The sequence below is a fragment of the Channa argus genome, chromosome 9, assembly GCF_033026475.1.
Source record: "Channa argus isolate prfri chromosome 9, Channa argus male v1.0, whole genome shotgun sequence".
In the NCBI taxonomy this organism is placed as follows: domain Eukaryota; kingdom Metazoa; phylum Chordata; class Actinopteri; order Anabantiformes; family Channidae; genus Channa; species Channa argus.
Genome location: NC_090205.1, coordinates 229,350 through 247,408, shown reverse-complemented (window position 1 = coordinate 247,408; position 18,059 = coordinate 229,350). Strand labels below are relative to the sequence as shown.

At 41.5% G+C, this 18,059-nt stretch overlaps 1 protein-coding gene across 3 annotated transcripts in view; it reads right to left on the bottom strand.

Moving 5' to 3' along the window:
• Nucleotides 1-18,059, bottom strand: part of zeb2a (zinc finger E-box binding homeobox 2a) — a 51,599-nt gene that overhangs the window by 11,898 nt on the left and 21,642 nt on the right. For all 3 annotated transcript variants that reach the window (XM_067515404.1, XM_067515403.1, XM_067515405.1), the window contains exons 3-7: nucleotides 9,965-10,234; nucleotides 6,324-6,392; nucleotides 4,601-4,795; nucleotides 4,184-4,398; nucleotides 1,820-1,928 (exon numbers count right to left, since the gene is read on the bottom strand). In XM_067515404.1, the coding sequence (XP_067371505.1) occupies nucleotides 1,820-1,928; nucleotides 4,184-4,398; nucleotides 4,601-4,795; nucleotides 6,324-6,392; nucleotides 9,965-10,234 (858 nt within the window). The remainder of the gene's footprint in view (nucleotides 1-1,819; nucleotides 1,929-4,183; nucleotides 4,399-4,600; nucleotides 4,796-6,323; nucleotides 6,393-9,964; nucleotides 10,235-18,059) is intronic.

Sequence of the window (18,059 nt, the reverse complement as noted above, 5' to 3'; positions counted from 1 at the left end):
GTAGATAATGGATGGATGGATGAATTTGATTGTATTATTAGCCAGTAATAAAGTTTCTGGGCAGAAGGTGGTACATTTTTGTACCATGCAGGCAGTTTACAATGATTTGAAAACTACATTTTAGAAGATCGGCCCTAAATTACTACATTTAGTGACCACAGTTTGGTTTTCTTGGACCAAATAGTTTTGTTGTTTTATTTTGTATGTTCATTATTGTTGGTGACATTTTATTAATGCAGATTTTTAAAAAACTTTTTTCTGAAATTCCACCAAAAGGTCAAGTTAGTGACAAAGAGGGAAAACACCCTGACGTTTCAGCAAAGGTATTGCTGCTATTCTGAAAGTTTATTCTCTGATTTTATGACCAAATACCTTTTGTATTGTTCAGTATTCATATTTAATCATTATACAGTTGAATGCAACAGTTTTCAATGAAATGCCACATCACATGCATGTTCAAGATAGTGTCCTACACATATGTGTAAGGTTTAATTTAAGTCAGTCATTGGATTAGCTTAAAAAAAAATCGGAAAAGTTGCAGTTCCGCGAATGTCGCGCGTGGAAGGATTAAATGCATTGAACGATATAGAAGTGAAAAAGTTACAAAAATTACAAAATGAGTTCTACAATTGGCCACATGGTGGTGTTCACATACCGTAATATGTGACACATTTCATCATGGGGCAGCTGTACACAAAGTGTCCTAACACTATCACGTGATATGCAAGGAGACTTTTCAAGATATAGCTGTGTGAAAATAGCTCCCGTAGGAGGCCATGCAAAAAAAAAAAATTCATACAACTATTCATAACAAGTATTGTACATTAGCTGTCATCACACAAACTAATAGCTCACCTCTCCTAACTGTACTTAACATGTTAGAGTTGGAACCATGTTTCTAGCTGTCAGCATGTAGGAGTAGTAGCATGTGAAAAAACGTCTATAGGACTGCTTAATACTGGCCAGGTGGTGGCACTATAGAGCCCACGCCGTAACATGTGAAGCACTTCACAAAGTTTCATCATGCTACCACGTGTAGTTTTTGAGATATTGCAGTTTAAACATTTCTCCTATAGACTTTCCATTAAAAACAAATAATTATATTAATATTCATAACAATTATGGTACATTAGCTGTCAGCACACAAAGATTTCATCAATCACACTAATAAATACTGGAAACAACAAATGTGTAGCTGAAAGCAATCACATTAATTAAAGTTAATTTGCAATTAATTTAAGAGCGGGAAAACTTTTGCACCAATCTAATTGTGATTATTCAATTCATTTTTATTTATATAGTGCAAATCAAAACAAAGTCATCTCAAGGCATTTTATAGAATAAAGTCAGGGGCAGCATAGTTGTGACTGTAACCTAACCTAAGTTATTTTACTGTAACTTTTATTTACACCCTCCTTGACCATTTGTGTTAGTTCTGATGATGAAGCAACATTTATACAAGCTGAATGTGGACTGTTGTTATATTAGGTTTAGGTTCATATCAGATTTGCTTCACCTTACATTAAAATGGCATGTAGAGGGATGCATATATACCTAATATCCATACTTAAAATACTTATTCAGCAGGATGCACAAGTTCTTTCTTTTATGTGTGCTGAGATAAAAAAATAAAACCCCTCGATGTCAACTGTGTTCAAATAAAAGTCTGCAGCTGTGTTTAGCTTCGATGTGGTCCTTGTGGGAAATTAGTCAGATATGAATGTGGTCGAATAACTTCAGAAAACCTGACTCATCAAAGCTGAAGATGATCAAATGTAAGCTATAAATCAAATAGGGTGTTGGGCTGAGGGAGACTCACCGCTGTGGATACGAAGATGCTCCTTCAGGTGATGTTTGTATTTGAAGGCTTTTCCGCACTCGGTGCATTTGAATTTGCGGTTTCCAGCTCCTTCGTTGAGCAGCGGTGGCTGCAGAGAGAAAAAACACAGTTTTCATGTGATGGAGGAAGAGTAGGAGTTGGTGAGTAGATTACAAAGCTGTGGAACCAAAGCTAACAGGGGAATTTAATAGTATTTAGTAAAGCAGATCTGATAGTGACAGATTCTCTTTTTATGTGAAGCCATTCTGAGAAACAGTGTGGGCTGACTTTGTTCAGAGGTAACAGTTTCTTGTGTAGGTGCATTCCCACCATGCCAAATGTAAATGCAGAGATAAACAAACATAAACACATTCGATGGGAGTTTTCATTCCCCTCGGCATAAGCAGTAACAAGTTGATGTCGGAGCTGAAATCCAGATGTTAGTTGAAGAGAACTCCACAGATCGAGTGATGAGGAGTCATTTAGTCCTGTTTGGTTTGAGCTAATAGATGAAATCAAATGCATCATACAAACAACAAGAACGGAAATGGATGAAGAAAAGTGTCAGAAAGCGCTGATTTGATATTCTACCTAAAACTACAGTGCTACAGCATCATACTGAGTCATACTGAACGTCTGAGTTTGACAGAAAATAAAATGTGAACTGATCAATGTACGTAAAGCTATGGGGGGGTTATTAATCCACATTAATGCATTTAGGTATCTTTAAGGTGGATGAACCTTTGAGCTATTCCCATGTAAGGACATCATCCAAAACTCTAAAGTTATTAAAACTGTTCCACAGGACCAGACTGCGGCTTCAGATAAGATATGGAGGCCTAGGCAGTGAAGCAAATTAAAGCCATGGACCATGCTGAAACAGCAGACATCCAGAGCCCATGAACAAAAATATTTTAGACTGTGCTTGGTTAATTATTGAAACTCTAATTAGCTCTTTTGGAAATTCACCAAAGGATACTGTGACAGATTTTAGCTTTAAATTCTCATAATACTGTTATTTTTTACTAACTTAAAGATTATATAAATATTAATATTATATAAATATTAAATATTATATTAGAATGAGTATTTTAAGTGTTTTTGTGCATGTAGAAAAACAAGATCATAGTTAAATAAACTATATTTTTATATTCCCATGTCTAAAACACAGTGACCATGAAAAAAGCAATAAAAGTTCAAATGAGTTGGTTGAAACATCTGAACTGAGCTGTTCTGTGGTGCTTCTCGTTCGTAATGACTTTTATTGAACTGAAAAGCCTAATTATACCAGGATTCTTCATGTAGGAAAAACTGACTGTAACATGATAATAAAATAGGCAGAATATAGAATACATACTGTTACATCACATACCACATACAGTTATATGTTATGTTATACAGCTATTAGGTATTATCAGTATTACTGTTATTACTCAAGCTTGTTGAAACGACGAGTTTCCCTCAGTGTGACTAATGTGTTCTCTTACTGTAAATATGATGTGAGAAAAAGTAACTTAAACACACTCTGACACTATCATTACTGTGTGTCACATACAACATACAACTGGTTTAAAAACTACTTATTTCTGTGATTGTTTTAACAGATTCACTAACTTTTTCCTGACAGATTAAAGTTTGTTACCAGCCTCTCTTTAATAGTTTAACTCTGAGGAAGTACTCAAATAAACAAGCACTTAAAGTCATTTCAGGATTATGGTTCTTTAAAGCAGCAGGAAAAACCATCTGCTCCTGGTTAGGGTGGACAGGGGGATCAGACCTGTCGAGGAGGGAGGGGGGCAGGTATACAGAGAGAGTTTCTGAGAAGAAGACGAGGGCTGAAGCTGAAGTTAACCCAGGAAATCTCATTAGCTTCATGGTGTAATTAGAAAATGGAATGATTGACTCCTTAGTTATCGACCCTAATGTGAGTTTTGAATCATGATGGGCAGCAAATAGGCGTGTACAGGAAGCATTTAACACCAGCCTGTTAATAGGTTAATGCCGTAATACCCTGAACTATATTTGCACTCTGCAGAAAATGACAAAGTCAGATATTTACAGTTACAGAAGAAGCAAGCCACATTCAATTATTAATGCTAATTTTTAATCAAATCAGTTACACTCTGTTCCAGCAACAGCTGATGCAAAAATTCAGATGGCCCGGGGAAGTCAAAATGCTTGCCCATCCCAATCATGCGGCACTGCAGGTGGCAACTAAACCTGGTTTTCTTAAAGAGCAACACATGAATACAGATCTTTCAACAAATCACTAAACCTCAAAATCCATCAGATCATCAATGAAAGGGTTTAGTTCACCTCATGTTCCTAGACTAAAGAGCAGAGGGCCACACACGTGTAGTTTACCTGGTCTCTGGCGAGTTTATGCGTGGTCATGTGACGCTCCAGCTGTGTGCGGTGGCTAAAGGTGTCGGCACACAGCGGGCAGATGAAGCTTTCCTCGTTCTTCTCGTGCCGATATTTGATGTGTTCTTTCAGAGACGTGAGGCGTTTGTACCCGCGATCACAGTACGGACACGTGAGAAGCTGGGCGAAGTCATCGGGAGTGCCAGGCGGGAGGTCTGCAGGAGAGGCAGAGGGCAAATAATAGAGGCTCGTGGAGAAGCAGCTTAATTTTACTGCCTCATTACACATGGTAATAATATAAAATTTCAATAGGAAATCAGAATGTTCCCAGTTGGGCCCAGTTACCTTTGAAGAGGGTTCTGGCTATTTAAAGAAAGGATACATAAATAAATAAGATGCAGAGATTTATTCTCGTACCGTGCTCATTTTCATCCTGACCGACGCCCTCAGGGGTGCTCAGTCGTGTCACCTCCTCCGGAGCTTCAGGGTAGATGATGGCGGTGTCGCTGCGCTGCAGGTATTCAGCGATGGTGGCAGGGTGACCGTCCCCCTCCACCAGGTTACGTTTCAAAAAGTACTCGTCCAGCTCGGAGACGCCCCCCAGTCGCCTCTCTGAGCACAGGAAACACAATGGGACGAGTTCATGGTCATATAACTATGAAAAGAGATAATTCAAAGCAAGACTCAAAAGCCTTTTTCACCTATGAACTCCGGACAATGTTAGGAGAATTCAGCCTCGGATTCCCTCGGGAATCGCATTTCAGACATATAACTTACAGCAGATCACCTGAGTGAGAACCATCCTCGGGTGTGAAAATACACTAAATTTCCGTGCGTGATCAGCGCTCACAGTAGGCACAACCTGATATGAATTTTTTAATTTTTGAAAAAGTTTTTATACCGTACATTGAAACCATTAATCTAATTTTAAAAAAGTCAGGATTCTAGTGCATGTCTGAAAGGGACTTGTAATAATAAACATAATAATAAACATAATCATGTGTATGAAAATGTACAAATGTGTATAAAAATGTACGTTAGCAGTGAACCAGAGGACCCTGAATCAAGCCTTGTGGGAAAACTTTGTAAACGTTCTGAAAAAGTTCTGAAAGGGCTTCTGATCATTCTATTTCAAAACAGGAAAATGTGAAGAGTCCATAATATGTGTTTTATGAGTTGTATGGTGTTGGGTTTCAGTTACACACATAGTTAGAGGCTTGGCTCTGATCAGTTGGAGCTGCAATATAAGTAAAATAGATCAAACAATAATCAAATTTATTTACGCATAATATGAGTGGTTCAGTTGGTTGAGCAGCCAGCTCTTCCCGACCACATGTCTAAGTGTCTCTGAGCAAGATAGTGAACTTCCAGCAGGCCATCCCCATCCCCCGCTGTGCAGTGCCAATCCCAAGCCGGTTGCATCAGGAAGGGCATCCGGCGTAAAAACTGTGCCAAATCAACATGCGGACAAATGATCCTCTTTGGCGACCATGAACTCACAGCATAAGTTGAAAGGACAAAATAATGACCTCTCAAACAGGTCATCATTGGTGATTTATTTTATTTCTGTTCTTGGTTACAAATCTGAGGTACTAGAGCTTTCCACAAGGAGTCTCTATAGTAACACTGGCCTTTGTCAGTGTATTTAATTTTATTAAGTTTATTTAGAGTTTCTTTAAAAGTTTGTTTGCCGTTTGTGACATGTGACATGAGGTGACAAATATTTTCTCTGCTGTGTTTCCTCCAACCTTTGCGGTTTTATTGCTGACATTCAATGGGTCAGTCAGTGAACAGAGGAAGTGAATGTTGATGATTTTGTGTTGTTTGTGAAGTAGCTCTCTTCTTGAATCTGTACATGAATTAAACCTGAAACTTTGGATTTCTGCTGAATCTTTATTAATGTGGAAAAAATCTGGATCAGACTTGTACATTCATGTTATCATCAAGTTCAGTGGTGTTTAAATACTTTGTTTTTATCAGGAACGTTTTTAATACACTACTGCTAGTTTGTGATGTACATTTTGTTGGTTAAGGCAAATACTAGCACTTGAGTTTGTGTACTTCTCCTGGAGGTGATGGGGGTTTGGTACATCATCTTGTAGGTTATTGTACACAGTACAGAGTACTGTATTTTTGTTACCTGCTCCATTTCCCTCAGCCGGTGGAGAAGCCTCTGGACGGAGAGGTTCGTACTCATCCTTCCTGTCATCTGTGAAATTAAAGGACAGAAAACACAGAGATATTTATTCACGCTGTCCTCAGCTGTCTGATGGGGGATTTGTGGATAATCAGAGGTCTGAGCCCTGCAGGCAGGTCAGCTGGAGCCCTTCCTGACAGAACCACAGTCAGAATCTGAATCCTTTCCACAGACTGAGTGAAGCTACAACTGTGGCCTATTGTGTTTTTTCCTCCTGGGCCTCCTCATGTGACTCTTCAACAGGAGTCACAAGTATCATAAGCTTCATTCAGCCCTTCAAAGAAGGGATACAGCTCCCCCTTCTCCCTCATCCTCCTCCCACACAACAACAGGGAAGGGGACAGGGGCAGTGCCTCAGCTCACCCGGGGCAGAAAAAAACATGTGAAAGCAATGGTGTGGACTTTATTCAAGTTGAACATGAAGTAAGAAGTGTATCAGTGTAAAGTCTGAATAAGATTTTTAACTGAAAAGAGAAGTCAAGGTATGAGGTGTCAGTGAATCAGGCTCTTCAGTATTTGGTGCAAGTAGTTGTTGGACAGTAAGCTGCAAAAGGCAGTTCTGTACCATGTGATTATATTTACATTCACAATAATGCAGAATGACTAACAAGCGAGCGACAAAACCTTACAGTACAGAGCAGAAATGTGTGTATAGATTTAAAATAGAAGCTTTATTGTTGTCATTAAGCACATTTAAATGTTACAATCACTCTGTGCATTTCACTTTCTTCTGCTGTACTACAGTACGGCATATTTATTTGTACTACTTACACATGTGCACTGAGCAGTTTTGATAAACTCTTAACTAAATAATTTCACTAATGCAAATTACCCATTGTGCCCATTATGATGAGTGTTGGAATGTGGATAGACCTGCTAGAATATTAAACCAATGATGCTTTTAATGAGCAGTCTATTGATTATTTCCTGTAATTTGACAAATGACTGCTGTCAGAAGACCCAGAGCTGAAGGAGCTTTTTTGAAAAGCTGGAATCCCCTCACTGAAGGACCATTAAACAAAAAAGACTGATTATTGTTGTTATTAGCTGCTGTGGGCCCGGGACTGATGTTCATGGATGAACAGATTTAAAGGCTTGTATGAAGCAGTGTCCTCTGATGACAAGCTCGCCTCCTCCTCCTGTCGTGGTTGTACAGAGGAAAATGGAGGGTTTTCATTCCTCTTTTTTTCTGTCTTCCAGAAACAAAATGGAGTTGATGGCAAAATGAGCTTTTCACTTCTTTGTCAGTTCTTAGTTCAGTCTTAGTTCTTCTTACTTCCACATTTTTTCTCAGGTTTCTACTGTTTCCTTCCTGTCTCTGTGTGACGATTTGAGGAAAGATCAGTCAGTCTGGACCCGGGGATTGCTTCAGATGATGCTGTAGTAGCAGCTTCTGTCTTTACTGTCAGATCAGTGAGTTTCTTCACCCGAAGGTGTTGTTTGTACTCAACACCATTGCAAGGAGATGCCATCTGCCCCAACAATCATCCACATATTCATCAACAGATCATGCTTCTTGTGTTTAGATACTAGCCACCATCAAAGGCAGCCCAGACCTGTCGTCCTACTCTTTGTCCACACAAAAAAAGTTATTTACTGTCTTTTTGTCGGGCTGTTTCAGAGCTTGTTAGGAGCCACTTCAGAGCTGGATAAACCTGCAAACCTGTCAGCTTTTTGGTTTGCTTATCCACAGGCTGGAGAGCCACTGTAGAGCCATCATGACGTTGTGCCACACAAGGCACATTACTCCTGCATCTCTTTACACATGTTGCTCCTGGTTTTGTGAGCTCACATTTACATCCAACACTACCGTTCAAAGACATTAGTGGGGCCTGTTGTAATTGCCATATGTTGCCATTGTGTTTCATACAAACTGTAATTAACACTGAACTGACAATGGTAATGTTAACCTTTATTAGCCTTTATTACCAATGTTAGTCATTATTATTATTTATTTACCTTTACTAACATTTATTAGCTTTTTATTAACCTTTATTACACTTTACCTTTAATTACAGCATTACCCTTTATAAGACTTTAATAACATTTATTAGGCTTTACCCTTTATTAGATTCTACGATCCTTTTTTAACTGATGATTTATTAGTCTTTACTAGCTTTTAATAATCTGTTAGCCTTTATTAGCTTTTGTTAGCGTTTATTAGACTTTACTAGCTTACTTTACTAGCTGAAACTAAAACGAGGACGGTAAGCTAAACAACCCTAAACACGTGGATGATCAAAAAGAAAAACTAGCAACACAAGGACAAACCAAGAATCTAATAATTTCTCACTGTATCATGTTTAGCTCTAGCTAACAAATACAACCCAGTCTAATACTTACTCTTTATCTTCACACTAAGCAGTAACTAAAGTACACCATAGTATAAAAAAATTCAAGTACAAATACTGTACCTCAGGATTCCACTGATGTATAGGTTTTGAGTAAATGTTCACCACTGAGTTGTACAAACAAATGTGAAGAAAAATGAGGTCTCACGCTCTGATAGGAAACACTTTAAAATGACAAGCACAGCCGCTACTGCAGTTACTGTTTATTCCTCTGGTGATGTCTCTGTCCCTTCTCTACTTGGACACTGTTTCACATTTTGAACAGGATGAGGTTTACTGGGTTCTCTCGGTCCTGATGGATGCTGACGTTGCCCTGCTGGCCTCATTATACATGTAAATGTCTGCCACGAGGCTCCACATTTGATTTAGCTCCGTTAACAAGCACAACATGCCCTAAAGAGCCTATTGGAATCCTAATGTATTTGTCTTTGTTGCTCCCTGACACCAACTGTCCTGTCAGCAGATGATCACAATTCATCTTCGCAGCAATGTGTTGGTTTTCTACCGACTAAACTGACCCAATTTACTTAAAGATTTCATTTCATTTGGAGGCAGTTTGTAGATGCAGAATAAGTCAGTAGAAAATGTATCAACTTCCAATAACTTATTAAGACAATAAATGTGAGCCAGAGTCGACCATCAGAACAGAGTCTGAGGATACATCCTCCCCCTTACAGAGACCACACTGCAGTCATAGTTAATTGGATTAACCAAATGTTTCTGGTTGGTTTAGATGTGTCAGATTCTGTTTAAATATATTTAAAATGTATTTGGATCTTAGATATGCTGAAATAACCTCATGTGATTGCAGATTATTCCACTTGCAACACACCTTTGAAGCCCAATAAAGACAGAACGAAGTTTTATTGTCCAACTAAAATTCTGACATTTACCATGAAATCGAATTTAAACAGTCACACAAGGTCCACCAAGTAAAGGCCTGAAAGTGCTGACAGAAATCTACATTACCACAAAACACGATCTCCATGTGCTAAGGCAGATCATGTGATATGACAGAAAGCTGCAAATAGGACCTGAGGGTGGGACATGGAAGTCGACTTAAAAGACTGAAATGATCAGTCCTAAAATTAATGTCCCATGTTACCTTCAGGCCCCTTCTTTTAACGTGTCATCTACACAATTTTGAAAAGTACTCTATAGCCACAAAACCATTAAGAGTCCACCTGGATTCTAGACTTAGTCCTGGGGAACCTGTGTCTTGAGATAACTCACCACTGCAGTCAAGGCGTCCCTCTTCCAGCCTCCAGCTGTGGAGGGGGTTCTGCGATCCCTCCTGGACCTCTGGCTCCTCCTGCCCCCAGTACGACAGCAGGGCGTGGGCAACCCGTGGTGACGCCTCCAGAGCAGGCACGCCGCCCGGGCTGCCCACCTCATCGTCCTCTCCTCCTCCTCCATTCGTGAGGCTGTTGTCCTCAGAGACCAGCAACCTGTCGTCCTCATCTGTCTCAGAGGCTGTCTCCAACACATTGTCATAGTTCACCACTGCAACACAAACACAACAGCAGCCACATTAGGTTTCAACACAACATCCGGACTAAGTTCTGGACCAGGAGGAGGAAGTCACATTCTTGAACTTGGAGGCTTTTCTGTCAGGCAAAGAATCCGTGGGGACTAAAGGCTCTAAAGGTTACATGAGTAAACGTAAACCTGGTTCAGACAGGGGACAGAAAAGGAAACTGATCCTCAAGTACTAATATTACATGTAGACATTCTACAGGGCAGTGAATATGATTCATCTGAACATGAAAAGTGTCTTTAACTTTAGTGTTAAAGAAACATGTGCATTTTGTCCAGGTTGAGGAAAATGTCCACAGTGTTATCAATAGTATATCAAATACAGTGAGTTAGCATTACCACATTAGTATCACCAGTTTCCAGAATTCTTAAGCCTACCCATGACAAGGAAAGTGTAAAAAATTTGCAGGCATCAGAAAGCTGATATTATGATGCAGGAGGCTGATGGACCAGGAGAGGTCTGCAACCAGACCCTCCTGAGAGTTAGTGAGTCTGTCAGGTAATGACGTTCATCAACTACAAGCGCCTGGGAGATGGGTGAAAGTCAGGAACCATGACCGTGACGCTACTGCATCCAGACGGTGAGTTAGATTAACACAGCAGGTTAGTGTTTGCTTTACAGACTGTGTGTTACACCCAGAGCAGAGTGGTGTGTTCTCACTGGAACATTGCCTTTAATTTTACCGCACCAAGTGACTAAAAACCATCACACCTCACTCATACAGTATTTAGGAGAACCTGTTGCTGAAACTGAACTAGGTTTCTGGTCCACACTGACTGTTGTTTCCACCTTTGTTTTCTCAGCTAAACTGAGAATCTTTATGACAAACACCTTTTAAAGAATGCAGAATATTTCTCATACTGAAATCTGTGAAAGGAAGGGGGTCCATGGTAAACCTGCCTTTACATTGGGACAGAGGTGAAGTGAGGAGGGGGGGCGGGGTGAGGACAAGACGAGGAAGAATACCAGGGGATAGCAAAGCACCATGACATCATGGGAACCAGCGAGCAGGGCCTGCTGTCGGCCAGAAAAGGACAATTTTCAGCTTCATTTTCACTTCAGCGTATGCCTAATAAAGCAATATTTCCACAGGCTCTCATGCGTCTTATCTGCTGAGGCTGCCAGCTCAGGAGCGAGTGGGAAGTGGCTCAAGCTTTCACTCCTCCGGGGATATTATCGACTGCCAGTTTCCAAACTGTAAACCTTTACATCCGAGCTCTGTGCAGGTTCCCAGGGAAGGGAAAAGAAAATACAGCCTCCCAGTTTTTTCCCCTTCCCCTTCGGGTACGTGGAGATTAGTCTGTGCATATCTGTTCATAATATGATCTTTGTCTGCCCGCGAGCTACGGTGCTCGCCTCCCGGACAACTGCGCAACAGGTGCAAATTAAAAAGGGGAGCCACGGTGGGCCGGGCTGAAATCTGCTGACCTGGGCTGAATACCAAGAGCAGGGGCGGGGGTGGAGGGCGTGGGACAAAACCGGCTTTAATAAGAGGTGTGACCAGCAGGATTTAGGGGGAGTTCAGACAGGGTAATGCCCTCTGTGATCAAAAAAAGAGGAGAGAAAGAAAAGAAAGAGCTGAAAAGTGAGATGTGAATGCTCACTGTGTGGTCTAAGGTATATGTTGGGATATAATATGATCTCACTCAACGACTTAACCCCCCCGCCGAATCCCCCAAGCCCCCTCTACACCCACTGCTATTGTGGCTTTTGCCTTTTGACTGAAAGAATTTCTGACCTGCTGCAGCAGGAGAAATGCCCCCCTCACTCAGTTTACCAACGGCATTCAGACCATTCTATTAAGCAGACATAAGTCCTGGAAGAGCTGTGTTTGTTTCACTCCCACACCTCTAAAACAGATAGAACACAAACATAAAACTAATGTGAACCATGAACGTGAAAATATAAAAGCACAAACAGCAAAGATTTCAACTTGAACACGGTGAGAACCTGTGAGCATCTGCTCTCCACATTTCAGCCAGATTATCAGCATTAGAAATCATTAAACTGCAGAGTCAATGTCTTCTGGTAAACTATTATAAATACATATCCTATCAATGCACAGGGTCCAAATATCCTAGAACATAGCTTTAGTCGTACTGGTCATGGTTTTATTATTCTGTGTTTTCACAGGGCTGTGGTTACGATGATACAATGTGTGTTAGTAACAAATAAAATATTTCCATTTTAAGTGTAGTACAAGAAACTACTGTGAACATGGGTTTGTTTTTTGTTGGACTCCTGTGCACAGTGCGCTTCTTACATACTGCAACTCAACCACAACTTGATTAGACACAGAACAAAGGACCAGTCTAACCCAGCTATAGTCCACAGGCATAATTCCACCTTAAATCTGCAGGCTGGATGGTGTTTCTTTGCTTAATGCAGCAGGTTGTGCATGCACGTCTCTGCACAGTGATTGGTCGGTCGGTGTGACCTCCCAAACAAAAGCCATTCACAGCGCTGTTTGCTTGCTGGGTCACATGACTATTGTAGAGTGGCAGATGTCAGTGGGGGCAAAGCAACCGGCTCACATCACATGAAAACACGTCTGTCCACCATTTTCTCTCTCACCCGCACACACACCTTTAGCTCAAAGCTAAAGCTTTGGCTCAAACCAAAGCTTCTAGAAAAAAAAAATGTGTTTTTTTTTTTTTGATAACGTGCTCTCGACAACTTGCCGCGAGCTGCTAATCTCACAGAGCTCCATTGTGTGCAGCCGTCACCTCTGCAGCCGCCCATCCTTTGTGTCCTTTCAGGGGCTTAAGGACAAAGCAGCAACGACACATCGCAGGGCAATACTCCCCGAACCCCCCCAACTGGGGCGTTTTACAAAGACACATTAATCTTCCCCTCTCTCCTACCCCTTGTAAGTTTCGTCATCCTCTGCTCAAACATTTTCTCTCAGGCTCAGAGGGAAGAACAGACTCATTTTTTATGCAAACAAATGCTTCCAGCTGTTTCTGAGGGGGAGCAGGGGAGAGGATGGAGTTTCCGGGCAGGTGGCAATGAGAAGGTATGTTATTTGGATCAGCCTGAACACTGGCTCGTGTGTCCTGACAGTTTTTTTTAAAGCTTGGAGGCTCGAGTGCAGGTGCTGCAGCCAAGAAAGAAAGAGACACTCGTCTTTCTCCTCTCTCCTCCAGTTTAGCTCTGAGCAAACATCAGATGTGTCCTAATGCACACGGACAAACTAAACCTGACAGAAGACAGACAGAAACTGGGGAAAGACACACAGGGGAACATTAACATGAAACTAAATATACGGATTAAAATACATTCAAATTGTAAAGAAATAAGTTTGCACATGGACATGAAAACACAGCGGAACATGAACACAAATCCAAATGTGAAAAAACAACAAATCAACACAAATGCATGAGCAAGAAACCACACAGACAAAAACAATTGACAACATGCACAAGAGCAGGTTTAAAAAGGAGAAACAGGAAGACTGTTAAATACCAGACTAACGCGGCGACAGAGTAATCAGCACAATTAATGACAGACAGGCTTCTCCTGTTCACACAGCTTCACAAACTGATGCCGATCCCAAAGCTGGGGGTGAAATACTCAAAGTGCTTGTGTCGTTGGGCCAATAGTCGAAAAGCTGAACATGTTGAATGTGCAGTAAAATGGTCACATTCAGAACCTGCAAACATTTGGCCTTATAAATGTTTGAATCAACCACTGTACAGAACATCTGATCACCCAGCTCCAAAGCTTCTCAGGAGGCTCAGACACAGCAGCCAATCAACATTCTCCATTTTTTGACACCCAGTGACCACTGCGACAAGCGTGGCGTCACATTACCAGTCACTGCTGCAGGTTTTTAGGACCTTCCATCAGTGTTTGGACAGTACCTGAGATGTCCTCTTTGTTTCATCTCCACATCAGGTCATGACTCCTCTGTTTCACATAAAACATGATACTCCTCTGATAATCATCCAGGCGTCGTCGGTTTCCTCCTGCAAGTAAAATACTTCTGTCTGTATTTCCACAAGATCAGACAGCCCTCGTCCAGGTGCTGCGTCCACATCCTGCTGCTCACTGCAAGGTAATGAGAGATGAAACCAGCTCACTCTCTTTTTCTCCCTTCTCTCTCTCTCTTTCTCTCTCTCTCTCCCTCTGCCTGTCTCGCCTGAGAGCACATCACCTGAACGAACAACTGGAGGGGGAGGAGGGGGTGAGTAGGTAGGACAGGAGCTGCTGCTTTGAAAAATCAGGTCGCTGCCTAGTGGCTACAAACTGGAAATGATTCCCCACTCCTCTACATGCCTTAGTGCAGACCACAGAATGTCCACAAGTTTTTGGCCACGTAGTGAATACATGGAGATACATACATAGCTTGATATTAAGGCTAGCTTATCTGAAATGGTTAATTCAAAGACAGACAAGACAAAAAGTATATTTATATAAAATACAGACGGTTTTGTTAGAATAATACACATAGTGCCTGAAGGTATATGGACAGGTGGAGAGGTGGTCACACCCTTAGCCACTTTATGAGGTACCTGTTCCTAGGACTGGGTTGGCCTCCTATTTACTTTTATGGATCCATGCTTTCATCTTGTTTACACCAAATTCTGACCCGACCATCTGAATGTTGCAGCAGAAATCGAGACTTATCATACCAGGATACTTTGGTCCTGACTGCTGTCCAGTTTTAGTGAGCCCCTGTGAATTGTAGCCTTGGTTTCCTGTTGTTAGCTGCCAGGAGTCAGGAGACACCTGCTGCAATCTTCTCATTCTGCAGCCCATCTGCTACAACTTTTAAAGTGTACAGAGGTTGTCTTCTTCATACCCTTTGCTGTAATCAGTTATCTGAGTTTGTGTTGGCTTTGTCCTCTGGCATTAACAGTACAATTTTACCCAGAGACTGCTGACTGGATATTTCCCTGGGAACCCTAGATATATCTCTAAATCCGCAGGCTCTGAAATACTCAGGCTGGCACTTCTGGCACCAACATGCACATTTAAAGTCACTTAAATCCACTGGACCCTGTCTAAATTAGTTGGTGCCATGTCATTGGCTGAATAGAAACTTGTGTTAACGAGCAGTTAAACAGGCGTACCTAATTAAGTAGCTGCCATACACATTTAGGCCTTCTGCAACCACCTCATAAAATGCATGGCCAAAAGTATGTTGACAACCAAAACTTCTGATAGACTAGGGCCTAATTGATGTAAGTATCCACATACTTTTGACAGGATTAACCTGGTGTCTGTAAAACAATACAGTTGAAATAACTCCATTATAGTTATATACAGTTAATGATGATCTCTGAGTCTTTCCACATCCGACTGAGAGAAGCTTTTCCTTACTTAGTTTTGTCGTCCAAAACACCATGAAATGGGAAGGAAACAAACACAAACTGTTGATACAGAGCTGTAGGGACACTATTGTCTAAAATGTCACTGTGTGCGGCAGCAGTAAGACATCAGCTTACAAGTCCAGTCTCAGACTGAGGGGCGTCCACAAGCCTTGGGACACACAGGCTGGACCTGTGCTATGGGAAACATTTAGATTTTACTGACAATAAGTTGCTGCTGCTGTCTGCCACCTAAAGGTCTTTAATTGGCCCTGAAGCAAATGTGAATAATCCAACCAGTCCAGGAAGAACAGTAACATTTTGTTCCCATTATCAAAATTATGTGCAGTCTGTTCTGGATTATGGATTCCCAGGAGACATGCAGACTCTCAGGGCCCACAGTGTAAATGTGACAATATGTAAAGATCATAATCATAGCACCATTATTTGGTTAAGATATAATGGTCTCATTTATTTATAACATTCTCTTGATTTTTTTTAACTGATGTTTCCAAGAACGTGACACAGGATCTGATGCCCAGAACTCACATTACAAACTAGTCCATTTTGTTTTTGTTGTAGGTTTTGGTGACAGAATTCTGATGAAAACAAAACCTGAGACATTTTCTTAGACAGTTTAGTGTTTTTTCTGTAATACAATGCTACCTATTTTAGGGTTTGATGAAGCATGGGTGTCCCTTACCATCAGTTAGCAAGGCTGTTTCCACCCACTGACAGTAGTATGTGTGCTAAGCTAGGCTAACCCCGTTATAAATCAGTGGAGACAGAATATAAACATGCAACTGTTCCTTTAAGTCATGTATTTTCACTCTAGCGCTCAAGGTCTAACTAGGTGCGTCTTTGTAACAGGAAGTGGTGACTCCACAGGGTGGTGTTTGCGGTGGTTTTGGTGGTGATGGTTGCGTGTGTGCATGTGTGTGGGTGGGGTCTGTTGTTAGGCGTCACCATTGCTGGGCCCCTAATTGAATTAAAGTCCCATTTATCTGCAGGATCCCAGTGCAACAGGCTGGAAACTCCAGCAGAGAGAAGAGAAGGAGCCCAGAGTCTCTGGCAGCCAAAACCCCCACCCCACCCTCGGTCTACTCTAATATGAAGTCACCATCTGTGCCTGGCCTGCACACATGGTACTGCTCTCAACAAATGCTCATGGTGAGAGCCCACAGTCAGACACAGTAGCCACACTTCATTAAGGTGACATTGGACTGATGTTTGTTTAAGTCAGAGTGAGCGGCACTGAGCTGCTGCTCCAGTTTGACATCAGAATGACACCGATAGAGGATTTCTGTTGGCTGTAGAGCTACACTTCATCTGTGACCGACTGCACTGTGAAGCCGTCCTTACTTAGAGACATGACGTGACTTTAGAAAAAGGACAACACCAAAAAACATAGAATGGAAAAATCATAATTGTCAGTTCAATGAATCAGCTTGTTTTTTTCTGACCTTCCTGTTTTCTCCTCAACATTTTCTAAGCACCTTGTTTCCTTCCTTGCCTCCTCATGGTTGGACTGAGGTATTAAGGTTTCTCCTTGGTCCTATCTTGTGTCCCTTACTTTCTCCTGTTTCCTTTCCTCCAAAATTGAACAGAGCTTCATCAAACTGAAGTCATCGATAATAAATACAACAGGATGATCACACACATAGTAAAACTTCCTGCAGGTCGTTTATGAGCTGAGCCACAGTAAATATTTGACTCTCTATTGTTTCTACTGTTTCCTCTGAGGCCTCGCCTGCTCCCTGGGGGCCATCACATGACTGACCCCCCCTCCAAGAGGGAAATCTCCACATTTATACTGTGGCTCCTGTTATTCAGGATTTCTGGCCTCTGACTCGTTACAGCTACTGAAAAAGATTTTACTAACTGATACCATCAATTATGCAGATTTGTCAAGACAAACCTCACCAACAATATTCAACAGCATGACGGCAGGACTTAAAAAGGACAAAAGACAAAGCAAATTCTGCTGATTCTCAGTCTGAATGTGTCTGACAGGGTTCGGCCTTTAGACAGAGTCCTGGCAGCACAAACCTGATCATTTCTCTGGTATGTACTGTAGACGAAGGATCTAAGAATGGAGAGAAAAATCCCTAAAAGACAGCGGTGATGGGGGAGGATGGGTGAGGAGGGTGAGGCCCTCTGAGTGAGAGTTTCCATGGCCAACCTGTTGGCAGGCTGCTATGTAATTACAGCCACCACATCCCAGCCTTTTCCCCCATGTGGTCACCCATTTAGAAAACAAAAAAGGAGAGTTGCTCTGTAATTCACCCCTCACAGGGGGGAGGAGACTTGTCTTTGGCAAAAAAAAAAATTAAAAAACAACCCAAAGAGTTTGAGGATATTTCACCCTCCAACAAAGCCAAGAAAAACGGTTGAGAGAGAGAGTGGGGTGTCATTTATTCTACATGTCGCTCCCCCATCACTGAGGGAGCAGAAAACAAGACACCAACATCTGATGCCT